The 13679-nt window shown below is 44.6% G+C and overlaps 1 protein-coding gene across 1 annotated transcript; it reads left to right on the top strand.

Annotated features, from left to right (window-relative positions):
• Nucleotides 1–990: 990 nt before the first annotated feature.
• On the top strand, nt 991–12693 carry fam53c (family with sequence similarity 53 member C). The gene is given in 12 exon segments (XM_054625451.1): nt 991–1096; nt 4863–5198; nt 5497–5554; nt 5754–5867; nt 5870–6002; nt 6004–6128; nt 6131–6187; nt 6190–6339; nt 6342–6398; nt 6401–6541; nt 6544–6752; nt 7513–12693. Coding segments are annotated over 10 exon segments (1299 nt in total). The 5' UTR covers nt 991–1096; nt 4863–5198; nt 5497–5547; the 3' UTR covers nt 7819–12693.
• The last annotated feature ends 986 nt before the right edge of the window (nt 12694–13679 follow it).

Below are 13679 nucleotides of genomic sequence, written 5' to 3'. Positions count from 1 at the left end.
TAACTAAAAGCTTTTAAATAATAAAAAAACAAAAGGTTGCTGAGGGTGTGAATGTATTCCCCTCCTTTAATAATGCAGGCAGTGAGAGCGTTCCTCCTCACTACGTCTCAGATTGTACCTTCCACTGCATTGATCTGACGGCTTTAGTCATTTTGTTACTGATGAGTGACAAAACCTATAATTATCTAAATAATTGGTTTTTTTATGAATGATGTAATATTATAGATTATATAGAATCATTCAAATGAGCTTCAATACAATAGTTATAATAGATTCTGTCTGTATATATAATATTACTGTGGATTCTTTACTGTTTTTATTGCTCATTTGCTTATTTATAACACTTATTTTGATCTTGTGTTTTTATTTACTATGTCTCTTGTTTGCACTAGGACTAATAAAGGATTATCTTATCTTTTCACTTTTCACTGCATTGATCTGACGGCTTTAGTCATTTTGTTACTGATGAGTGACAAAACCTATAATTATCTAAATAATTAGTTTTTTTATGAATGATGTAAAAAAAATCATTCAAATGAGCTTTAATACAATAGTTATAATAGTTTCTGTCTGTATATATAATATTACTGTGGATTCTCTACTGTTCTTATTGCTCATTTATGATACTTATTTTGATCTTGTGTTTTTATTTACTATGTCTCTTGTTGGCACTGGGACTAATACAGGATTCTCTTCTCTTCACCTTTAACGTGGTGAATGGATAAGTATACTATTGATCTTCATAATGACGTGTGGCTGCTACCTGCTCCCTGCTCACCTGTGCTCCGGCTCGGTGGGTGGAGCTCCTCCTCCGGCCACACGGTGCGCTGCTGCGGCCGCGCTGCGTCGGTGTGACCGGACGGAGGAGCGTGTTTCGGTGTTTCTGTCCGTTCAGCGCGGTGCTCCCTCCTCCTCTCCTCCTCTCCTCCTCTCATCACCTGCTTCAATGAAGACAGCACAAAGGTCCGCGGCTGTAAACAAGGTGGGAGAGAACTACAGCTCCCAGCATGCCCCGCGCCTCCCGCAGGTCTGATTCTAACAGCGGAGGCTTCATTCTGAGGCTGCGGCTCCGAGAGCAGAGGCCGAGAAGCTGCAGGTGTGTGCGGTGATGAGGAGTAGCACCTCCTCCTGCTCTTCTTCTCCTCCTCCTCCTGCTCTCCTCCTCCTGCTCTTCTTCTCCTCCTCCTGCTCTCCTCCTCCTGCTCTCCTCCTCCTCCTCCTCCTCCTCCTCCTGCTCTTCTCCTCCTCCTCCTGCTCTCCTCCTCCTCCTCCTGCTCTTCTTCTCCTCCTCCTCCTCTCCTCCTCCTCTTCCTCTCCTCCTCCTCTCTCCTCTCCTCCCTCCTCCTCCTCCTCCTCTCTCCTCCTCCTCTTCCTCCTCCCTCTCCTCCTCCTCTTCCTCCTGCTCTCCTCCTCCTCCTCCTGCTGCTCCTCTCTCCTCCTCTCCTCCTCCTCCTCCTCTCCTCTTCCTCCTCTCTCTTCCTCCTCCTCCTCCTCCTCCTCCTCCTCTCTCCTCCTCTCCTCCTCCTGCTGCTCTCTTCCTCTCCTCCTCTCCTCCTCCTGCTCTCCTCTCTCTCCTCTTCCTCTCCTCCTGCTCTCCTCCTCCTCTCTCCTCTCTTCCTCTCTCCTCCTCCTCTCCTCTCTTCCCCTCCTCTCCTCTCTTCCCCTCCTCTCCTCCTCTGGTTCTTATTATGATGTGTTAACGGTGACCGCGTGCGGACGTGAAGGAGGACAGGCTGGTCCCGCAGAGTGCGCTTGATTCCGTACTGTGAGTCCCGGCGGCGGCGGGCGGTGCTGCACACAGACACCGGTCCACGGAGAGTCTGCAGCCCGGCCGCTCCCCGCACGAGCTCAGCCGCAGAGGGAGCGCTTGTTTTGACGGTGCGGGGTGAGTCCGTCCCGCAGTGTTGTCTCCGCACGGCCCGCACGGCCCCGCACGCTGCGGAGGAGCCGCGTTCACCAGGAGGCTGCGAGGAGAAGCGACCCGCAGGGCTAGGGTTTGTTTTGCTGCTACCGCTGCTAACTGCCGCTGCTAACTACCGCTGCTAGTTACCGCTGCTAACTACCGCTGCTAACTGCCGCTGCTAACTGTCGCTGCTAGTTACCGCTGCTAAATGCCGCTGCTAACTACCACTGCTAGTTACCACTGCTAACTACCGCTGCTAAATGCCGCTGCTAGTTACCGCTGCTAAATGCCGCTGCTAACTATCGCTGCTAACTACCACTGCTAGTTACCGCTGCTAGTTACCGCTGCTAACTGCCGCTGCTAGTTACCGCTGCTAACTGCCGCTGCTAACTACCACTGCTAGTTACCGCTGCTAACTGCCGCTGCTAGTTACCGCTGCTAGCTGCCGATGCTAACTACCACTGCTTGCTACTGCTGCTAACTGCCGCTGCTAGCTAACGCTGCTAACTACCGTTGCTAGGTAACGCTGCTAGGTCAGTTAGCCACCGTGGGCTAGCTCGCTGCCTCCAGCCAGGCGGCCGGTGGAGCTCCGCCTCCCCGCTAGCAGTAGCTGTAGCAGCTACAGCTAGCTACTAGTAGCTACAGCTAGCAGCTACAGCTAGCTACTAGTAGCTACTAACAGCTACAGCTAGCAGTAGCCTCTCGTCCTGTGTGTGTGAACGTGAGCGACCTTGAGAACCTTTAACGTGTTTAACGTGTGTAACGTGTTTTTAACGTGTGTAACGCGGGTACGTGCCGGTGTTCCCATAGTAACCTGGGTTACTTTGCGCTCAGACGGACCCGCTAGCATCCCCCGTTGAAAACAATGGGATCTGTTAGCCACAAGCTAGCAGCAGCCTGTCCGGCATCAAACAGGCGGCTCTGCTCAGGCCTCCGCTGCCAGGGACAGCCTGGCACCAGCACCAGACACTGGGCCGTTACTTAACCCCAGTAGCACCAGTAACACCAGTAGCCACACAGGAGTCACTGGGTTTAAAGCCCTGAACCCTGTGACCTCTGACCTCACTGGTACCTGGAGAAGGGGCCAAATATACATTAATATATATTAATATACATTAATATATATTAATGTATATTAATTAATTAATATATATTAATGTATATTAATATATATTAATGTATATTAATGTATATTAAAATATATATTAATATATATATTAATAGATATTAAGAAGTGCAAAAGAAGCAGTAAAGGTGCAGTGCAATGTGCTGGATAAATAACAGATAAATAATAATAAAAAAGAAAATATAACAGTATGAATAGATATTATTATTATTAATACGTATATATATTAATATATATATTAATATATATATGTTTATATTAATATATATATTTTAATATATATTTAATATATATATTAATAAATATACATATTAATATATATATTTTTTATATATATATATTCATATATATATATATTCATATATATTAATATTCAAGCTTCAAGTTAATGTGATTTATTTTGTCAAAATCACATGTATTCTATCACCAAATATATCTATTTGTTTTATGAAAAACACTCATCTACCTACTGACATCACAGACAGACAATGTTCTGTGTTCCTGATGATAAATAATTAATAATAAATAAAAGAAGACTTTTAACCAGACCTTACCAGATGACCTTTTCATTAGATTAGATTCAACTTTCGAGTACTAGTACAACGAAATGCAGTTTTAGCATCTAACCAGAAGTGCAAAAGAAGCAGTAAAGGTGCAGTGCAATGTGCTGGATAAATAACAGTATAAATAATAGTAAAAAAAGAAAATATAACAGTATAAACAGTATGAACAGTGGATATGAGATGCATGTTCAGTGATGAGGTCGGACATGTTCCATCAGCTCGTGTGTGGACGGTTTATTCCTAATAGAGGATGAGGTAGAAACAGTGAGGGAGATATTTCCCATAATCTTTATGACGGATGTTTAACATTGATGAGGCGATCAGCAGAGAATTAAACTATTTAGATAACTGGTGAATGTGTTCAAACGTGTGTCGATTTTCTGTTTTTATGATAGTAAACGTCATATTTAAAACAGTCACATGACTTTATCAGGATCTCTCCAACAACACGAAGCTATCAGACGTGTGGAAAATCCACACAGCATTCCTATGGTTTGTGTGGCGATATTGTATCAATACATAAACACATAAATAAAGCATTCATTAGAGCTGCAACGGATGATAAAGCTTAGCCGTTAGCGGTGCTGCTAACGTTACTAGCTCTCCTCCTGTTGGCCGTTAGCGGTGCTGCTAACATTACTAGCTCTCCTCCTGTTGGCCGTTAGCGGTGCTGCTAACGTTACTAGCTCTCCTCCTGTTGGCCGTTAGCGGTGCTGCTAACGTTACTAGCTCTCCTCCTGTTAGCGATGCTGCTAATGTTACTAGCTCTCCTCCTGTTTGCCGTTAGCGGTGCTGCTAACGTTACTAGCTCTCCTCCTGTTGGCCGTTAGCGGTGCTGCTAACGTTACTAGCTCTCCTCCTGTTGGCCGTTAGCGGTGCTGCTAACGTTACTAGCTCTCCTGTTGGTTTAAACACAGACTGGTTGTTTACATTGTAACATTATCAGAGATCAGAGACTAGAGAAGCATAAATGACGTCCTGATCTCATGTTTTACTGAATATTGGAGGATAACGATCGTGAGTAAAACTTTATTTACGCTGTGATGGTTAACGGTAAACTAATTAATCTGAGGTTCACATGTGAAGAACCGTGAGGGGGATCCGTACGGTGTTACTCTATAAACTACCAGCATCGCAAAGAGGGATGTCTGGATGAAACGAAGCCCCTAAAGCCTCCGGGTTCACTGAGGGGGTGATGGGGGTCCCTAGGGGAACCCAGACATGATGAAGAGGACTCTACAACACTCATGTGTCTCTCCTTCCTCTCCAGGTGCGTTGCTGGCGGCAACAGTTGACTGACAATGTCCTTGTGAGAGTGGGCGGGGCTACCTGGCCCTGAGGTGAGGAGGAGGAGTCTCAGCCCTCAGCCCCTCCCCCCTCTCTCCTGCTGCAGCAGACCGAACGGCCTGACACCCAGACGGTTGTGGCTCTCCCTTCCCTCCTCTTCTTCCTCCTCCCCATTCTCTCCCCCTCCTCCCCCCATCTCCTCCCCCGTCTCCCCCTTGGCCCCGCCCCCTGCCACCATGCTGTGGTCACGCTGCTGTTGGAGAGCCTGAGGAAGCAGACTCTGGAAGGTGACCCTGCTCCGCCGGGGGACGTCTACCTGGTGAGTCTCACTTACACCTGCAGCCTCACCTGCAGCCTGAGAGTCACCTGAGTCCTCCTCTTCCTCCTCAGGGCTGAAACACTCTCTGTCCACACGTGTCGTTCTGAAAGAGAATTAGAACCACATTTCATCTGTTCATCTTTACATTTTTAGAAATGATAAAAGGATTATTTAGTTTTTAAACTACGGCTCCCTGGAGGGTTAAACATTACTTCTAAACATTTTCTTCAACACAGGTAATCCTTGTATGTTGAAATAGAATGATTAGTCTGTATACCTGCATGTTTTGGTCTTTTAGTCCCTGCTGGACCCGAAAACCCTCGCAGAGTGCTGGCCCCCAGATGGCTTGATGCCTGGTGAGTGTTTCATATTCAGTGATTGCTGTAAATGAATAAGTCTGTCGACAAGAGAACACAATGATCCCAATCTATACAGCAGAGTTATTCTGACTTCCAGAAAGACGGGGTCCTACGTTTCCCATGATGCAATAGTGAAGAAAGGAACCCAGGGGAATAATGCATATCAATAATCTTGTGTGTCTGTCCGTCCTCTCAGAGAGCAGCTACTGGCAGCTCTGCCCTCCCTCCAAGTCCGGCCTGCAGGGGGGGTTACTGAGCTCTAGTTTCCCCCCCGGCCCCGTGCCCCTGGTGCCCCCTGATGCTCACCTGCAGGAGGGGGCGACCCCCTGGACGGCGCCCCCTCTCAGCCTCAGCAGCACCGGCCCCTGGCGCCCAGCACCTCAGCGTCTGAGCTGTCCCTCCCCGGAGCGCCGGCGGCCCCCGGCCCCGGGCCCCCTCCCCCTCCTCCCCGCCCCCAAACGGCACTGCCGCTCGCTGTCGGTGCCCGAGGACCTGTCGCGCTGCCGCTACACCTGGCGGCCCAGCGCGTCGCGGGTCTGGACTCCTGTCAGTCGCCAGCAGTGCCACGGGGGAGTGGGGGCGGGGTCACGGGAGGAGGCGCAGGGGCGGGGGGAGGAGGTATAGGGGTGGGCGTGGCGGGGGAGGAGCCTGTCCTCTCCGCGCCCCCAGCTCCTCTCTGAACTCCTCGCTGCACTCCTCGTCCAGCCCCACCTTCTTCAGCCTGGCGCTGTCTCCGGACTCCCCGCTGCCCTGGAGCTTTCCCTGGGACCCCAGCGAGGCGGCGGCGGGGGAGGAGCCTGCTGCTGCTTCTTCCCCTCCCCTTCCTCCTGCTCCTCCTCGCCCTCCCCCTCCACCCGCCTCCCCCTCCTCAGAGGCGTTTCTCCCTCTCCCCGGTGCTCATCAGAGACTCGGCGGCCTCCACCTTCCTGCCTCCGCATCCCGTGCCGAGCCACATGCCGGCCCGTCCTCCGAGCTGCTCGGCCGTGGCGGGGCGGCGGTGGGCGGCCCGGTGCCCGCCTCGCCCTCCTCGGCCTGCAGCACGCCGTCGTCTCTGAGGCGCAGTCTGCCGCCGCAGCTGCCGCGCTGCCACTCGCAGCCCTGCGACCTGCTGCTGCTCAAACCCGGTCTGAAGAGACGCCGCGACCCCGACAGACCGTGTGCCAGACCCGTCCTCGACTTCACCAAGATGACCCAGGTACCGTGTGACCCCGGTTAGAACAGAACAGCTTCTGAAACAAGGAGGAGTCAACAAGAGATCAGTTTGACACGTTTCACAGTGAAATAAATAAATAATCTCTGGATTAGTTTTCTGATCATCACTCCTTAAAAAGAACCAATCCTTCCATATGTTTTGCTGACTTTGAACTCAACACAGTGACTCGTCGTCTTTCAGTATAAACGTGATTATATGGTTTATGTTATCTGATAAAAGACGTAATTGAGGGTTTCCCATCATATCTCAAAACATCCACGAGAATGATGATAAAACAGGTATAAATATAAAGGAATAGATGATAAAGTTGGTGAACCCGCTAGAGAGAAGTTCTGATTTACTTCCATACAACATTCATTATTGTTCAAAACTAACATTAATATATGGGACCTAAACAAATCATCTGATTTAAATGTATTTATACATAAACTAATTTGAACATAATCCAGTTTCTGCTCTTATTTTAAAGGTTGACATGGGTGAATAAACTAAACGTCTATGACCTTTGTCTTCAACTTCATTCCTTTAGATAGCTTTAACTTTTATCGGTCTTGTTGTCTCCGTTCTGCTTTTATTTTGAATTTCTCTGAACGAGATCAGCGGACCAGAGGTTGTGTCTCAATCTGACGTGAAAACTATGACGTAGACTCATGTTTTAAATGTGCTGCATATTGTCCATATTAGTCACTTCAGTGTTCGAGTAATTCTGAGTTCTCCTTCTTCTCCTTCTTCCCTCCCTCAGACCCGCAGTATCGACCCGCAGTGTCTGGAGCGCGGTGGCGGCAGGCTGGCCTGTGGCGGTGACGTCTGCATGGGCATGGAGTCCTTCATGGGCGACTTCCGGCGCTCCTGCTCGCCGGCCGAGTGCCTGGGCAGGTCCAGCATCGGGCCGCTGAGCGAGAGCGACGAGGAGTGCCGGGAGGACGACGAGGACGAAGACGACGGCGAGGAGGAGGAGGAGGAGGCGGGGGAGCGCGAGGCGGCGCAGCAGGCGGTGTTTGAGAGGGATTGTACAGAACTGGACTTGAACTTGATAGAAGAAAACTGAGGCGTTTGTAAATGGAAGGCTGTTCTCTGTTTCCGTTGTTTGGTTTAGTTTTTGGGTTGATCTGAAGCCCCGCCCCTTCCCCCCCCGCACCGCCATCGTCTCCTCACGCCGCGCCTCCTTGCCACCAATCAGCAAGGCTCTCAGGAACAACACCTTCTCTCATTGGGTGAGCTGGGCTGAACGCTGACGACGACAGTGATGATGTGACTGCCGGCGGTGAAGACTTGGCGCCGTTGGGACGTCAGAGAGGAAGTGACCTCCAAGTCACTGAGCTAGCTTCACGCTAACTCACCAGGTACCTGAAGACCGTCCAGGTGCGTCTCTGCGTCCAGGTGTCTTCCAACACACAGCTGCTGAGTCTCTGTAACACGCTACGGTTCTGACGAGGCCGACCGCCGCCGTCAACGTCGACCTGACACGCCATCGCCACGGCAACCACAGTCCTGCACCCAGACACCAGACCGATACTTCAAAGAGCAGTCAGGAAGCAAAGGGTCAGTTCACCTGAACCACTAAACACACAGGTGACATCCGCCAGTAACAGCAGGCAGAACCACAAACAACAACAACACCAGAACACCAATAAGCATCACACAGCAGCAATCTAACAGAACCATAAACCACATTTAGAACCCTTCTATTTTAGAGCCATGACATCATAAAATATGAAGACCGACAGTAGTGGTGTAACAGACCGTTGTCGATCCCCCTCACGGATTGATTCCACAGTTTACCGTTAACCTTCACAGTGTAAATAAAGTTTTACTGAGGATTGTTATCCTCCAATATTCAGTAAACTATGAGATCAGGACATCGTTTATGCTTTTCTAGTCTCACATCATGATAACGTTATAATTTACCTTCAGCCAATACTTATTTTAACTGAACAGAGCCTGAACGCATCAGTTATTGTAACTGAACTGAATCTCCGTTTGTTAGTCGTTAGCGGTGCTGCTAACATTAGTAGCTCTCCTCCTGTTAGCGGTGCTGCTAACGTTAGTAGCTCTCCTCCTGTTAGCGGTGCTGCTAACGTTAGTAGCTCTCCTCCTGTTAGCGGTGCTGCTAACGTTAGTAGCTCTCCTCCTGTTAGCGGTGCTGCTAACGTTAGTAGCTCTCCTCCTGTTAGCGGTGCTGCTAACGTTAGTAGCTCTCCTGTTAGCGGTGCTGCTAACGTTAGCAGTGATATCTCTGTCAGTTTGATGCTGTAGCTGTTTTCAGGCTCCTTTAACGACTGAACTCCGATAGATTTGTTTTATTTGTCTCTGAGATTCAGATTATATTTGATATAATAATAATAATAATAATAATAATAATAATATCTTATAAAATTCAGCAGCAGTGTGTCTCTGTTTTTTTATCAACAGGTGAAGTGACCCTTTAATAACATGAACATCATGATGTGAAGTAGAATAAATTATTCTGATTAAATCAATCACACAGATTAATATTGTTGTTAGTCAATAATGATAATAATTCATCATGATATCACACACACACACACACACACACACACACAGTCATGTGACCTCGGCGTGGCGATGCGTTCAGGTTGGCTGCTGATTGGTGGCGTCGTGCTGTCAGGCTTCACTGAGGGCAGGTAGCCACTGATGCTGTTGTTCACCTGAGTGTTCACACACACACCTGTCTGCGTCTCCCTTTGTGTGTGTGTGTGTGTGTGACATGAACTCCTGGTGGTCATGTGACTTCAGATTGAATCCAGAATATGTCATTTATTTATTTATGTCTTCTGAGCTCACAAGCGTCCCGTCTCCAGAATAGAACAGCTGCTCGCTGCTGTTAAAGCACCACAGAAGAAGAAGAGGAGATAAAAGGTGTTAGTTTAGTGTATAAATGTGAAGAAGGTCACATCCTCCTCATCACTCACATCTCATGTTTTCAGCTGCTTTTATTCACACAACTACTTCAAACCTCACAGGAAACACTATTAAACAGCTTTTATTTTGAAATCACAGCATTGATTTCATCTGTGATGAACAGAAAGATGAAAAGAAAAATAATTGAAATACTCTAATGAAGTTCAGAACGTTGATGGTGAATTTTACATTAAAGAAAACTGACTGAAATGTTAATGTCAATTACAGAAAATAAACAAAATCTGATTCTGAAGAAGAATTCAATCAGTGCATCTTTATTTAATCTGAAATCAGTCTGGAACTCAGAGTTAAAGAGGATGTTTTGATGAAAATGATTTAAACATTTTACTACCAACAACAAAAGTCTTTAAAGTCGTCAAATATCAAATTATGAATCAGACTAAACATTCTTATCAGACAGATTTTAATTATTTATGAAATGAATTCACAGAAGACGTCAACTCTTCTCTGGATTTAATCTGTAAAATGAAGATTCACAGAACCACCAGGTGAGAACGTGACGACCAGAAATGAAAAATGTTCGCAGGTTATTTTATGATGTTTCTTTTCATTTGATATTCTCCCAACTTTTGCTTGAAAGTCACTAAAAGAAGAAGAAAAACTGCACGTTGAAGGTCTGTGAACCACACGGCTCGTTTCACTCGTTTCCTCCTGAGAATCGTTCTTCACATTCCTGCTGATCGTTTCAAACCCTCATGAATCAATCATCCGTCACAGTCAGCGTTTCATTTGACTCTTAAAGGTGTTTTCCTGCAGTGATTCAGTTCCAAACCTCTGCTATGGCCTCTTGCAACATTAACTAAAGTGAAAAATAACTAGTGGATCCGCCCCACTAATTATGCTCATGCTGCACCCTTCCACCAAGTGGAATCATCATGTTAATCTGGTCTGGAGATTTTCCAAAATCCTGCTGACAAACAAACAAACTAAATCGAAAACGTCACCTCTTTCAACGTCTCTTTAGTGATGCATTCAAGGACACTCTGACATCCAAGAGTGTGAGCTGCCAAAAAGTGCATCTAATGTAAATGTTAGAGACTGAAACCCAGGAGACTATCAACAAGTTAACAGGAACGCTGTTAAAAAAGATCATAACCAAAAAAAGAAAATGTGTGTTTGGTCGTTTCAGTTCAGCAAACAGCTATCAGATCTCAGATGTCCTAATGTCCCTGAATGCACCAAAGAGTAAAAGAGTTTGCCTTGAAAAGTAAAGATGTCTAAACTCTGACTGTGAAGGATTGTTGTCTTTTTAAATTGTGGCATCTTTACCGTTAAACTTTCAGATATTGGTTTCACTTTGTAAGAGTTTTTGTGTTAGCGATGTTTCAGTTTGAGTGACGGCGTCTTCTTCTCTCTCTGATGTCACATTTCATCGTTCAACGCGGTCAAAAGCATTCGCTCGATCTTAAAGGAACAGTTCAATGTTTTAGAAACCTATTTTTCTGACAGCGAGGCGTTCCGGTGAATATAAGTGTCATGTTTTTGTGTTGAGGTGGAAGCTTGGAGTCATGATGTGGTTAGCCTAGCTTAGCATAAAGACCAAGGGCCGCCTCTGACAAACTCCTGTTGGGTGACGCATTGAGCTGCATTTGTGTTCATCTGAACTTCTCGCTCTGAGGGGAAGACAGTTTACCAAAATGTTGGACTGACCATTTAAAACGAGATTAATGTTAGCCATAAGCTAGCTTGTTAGCTTCACGTGTTGGTTAAAAAAGACAGGTACAGTCTTAACCCAAATTTACAGAACAATTACATTTAAAAAAACAAATGCGTCTAGAAATGTCCCACATATACAAACGCATTGTCCGTTACACACACATACAAAAACATTGTCCTTGTAACACATACAGAACATAATGTCCTTTTTAAACACACATACAGACACTCAAAGTGTCCCTGTAAAACACCCGCAGAACTTAATGTTCTTCTAACCCACACATGCATAGTGTCCCCGTAACACACATACATAATACATTGTCCCTGTAACACACAAATAGATACAAAGTGTCCCTGTAACATCCTTAAAAACACACATTGTCCTTGTTACACAAATACACAACACAATATCCCTGATACACACATTGTCCTTGTAACACATATATACACAAATAGTTTCCCTGTAACACACGTTTACATAACCGTGGCCCTGTAACACTCATACAAACATGTTGTCCCTGTAAGACACATTTACACACGTCCCTGTAACACATTTTTACATATGTTGTCCCTGTAACACACATTTACACACATTGCGTCCCTGTAACACACATTTACACACTCTGTCCCAGTAACATTCATTTCCATAACGGTGTCCCTGTAACACACATTTACAAACATGGTGTCCCTGTAACACACATATTTATAACTGTGTCCATGTAACATACATTTACATAACTGTGTCCCTGTAACAAACATTTACACATGCAGTGTCCCTGTAACACACATTTACACACATTGAGTCCCTTTAACACACATTTACACATACAGTGTCCCGGTTCCAAACATACACACATTGCGTCCCTGTAACACACATTCACATACCGGTGTCCCCGTACCACACATAAACGAGCGCCCCTCTCCACACTCCCTCCTGGTCTGTCGGTTTGTTTCTGTTGATCGCTCCATGACGCCCAACATAAGCCTTAACTGAACATATTCTATTATTCTGTAAATCAAAACGTTAAAAAAGAAAAAAAGAAAAGACAAACCTAACGGAGAAGAAAAGGAAACGTGTACTGTAGCTGTTAAATTTTTAGTCCCTCTGTTCATTATTTTCTGCTGTTTTTTCTTAATATTTCTAATCTGATGTCTGAGCGCGACGAGGAGTCGCCGATGAACGCATCGTGTTTGAAAAAATAAAAAAAGCTGGAGGACGAAGAGGAGGAGCAGTCGTGTACAAAGTTAGCGGAGAGACTCGGACATCTCTTGTCTTTTAGAAATGTTTTTTATTGTATGTGATTTAAAAAAAAAAAAAAAAAAAAAAAAAAAAAAAAAAAAGAACAATGACAACATGGCAATTTGAAAAAGCAGTTTGTGAATAAATTAAGTTTATTGAGAATTATTTTACAAAGAAAGGAGAAAACTGGTGTCCTGTGTTTATTGTCATCAAGTCTGTGAGAAACGAGCTTGTTAATGTTTGGTCAAACTTTATTTAAATAGAACATTTAGAAACATTAACAGTCGACCAAAACGTGACTGAATACACATCATTCAGCACCACAGAAGAAGTCGTGACCTGTGTGTCTGTGATTTTATGAGGAAAAAAAGGTCAAAATGTATTAAAAAGTCACAAACTTGAGAATAATCAGAATAAGAAAGAAAATTTGCAATTATATTAAAAAAAATAGTATTTTAGGAATTATGATTAATGTCATGTTACTATGAAAATAAAGTCAAATGTGTATGTAAAATAAGTAAATATTAAAGTAATATACAGTCAAGAATAAAGTTGAGATTTTAAGAGGAAAAATAAGTTTTATTGTGGAAATAAAAATTCTAATTTCAGAGTAAAATCTATTTGATGAGAAAAACTCTTAATAAAATAAGAATATAGTCTTTAATTTTTCACGAGAAAAATGTCATGATGACACGTCAGTAAAGAGTTGAGAATCAACTCATAAAGAAGAAAGTTGTGATTTGTTAAAAAGTCACTCTTTAAGGGGAACAATCATGAAAATATAGTTTTATTAAACAAATGTCATTATTACAAGAATAAAGTCACAGTGAAGAGAAAAATAATAGATTGAAAACAGAAATCAAAGTTCGAATAAATCATCTCAATTAAATGAGAAAAAGACGTTATAGTGAAATGAGTCTGAATTTAATTGGAATAAAATTAACATCATGAGAAAGTTAAATTTTTATGAAGTTGAAATTAATTAATACATGTGAGAAATATGTTTTTTACATTTAATATTCATGAGATCAGTGATAAATATTGTTTAATTGATTACCCTAAATAAAGAT

The sequence above is a fragment of the Anoplopoma fimbria genome, chromosome 24 (genome assembly GCF_027596085.1).
Source record: "Anoplopoma fimbria isolate UVic2021 breed Golden Eagle Sablefish chromosome 24, Afim_UVic_2022, whole genome shotgun sequence".
NCBI lineage: Eukaryota > Metazoa > Chordata > Actinopteri > Perciformes > Anoplopomatidae > Anoplopoma > Anoplopoma fimbria.
The sequence above is the reverse complement of the archived record's forward strand: the minus strand, read 5'-3'. Positions and strand labels throughout refer to the sequence as shown.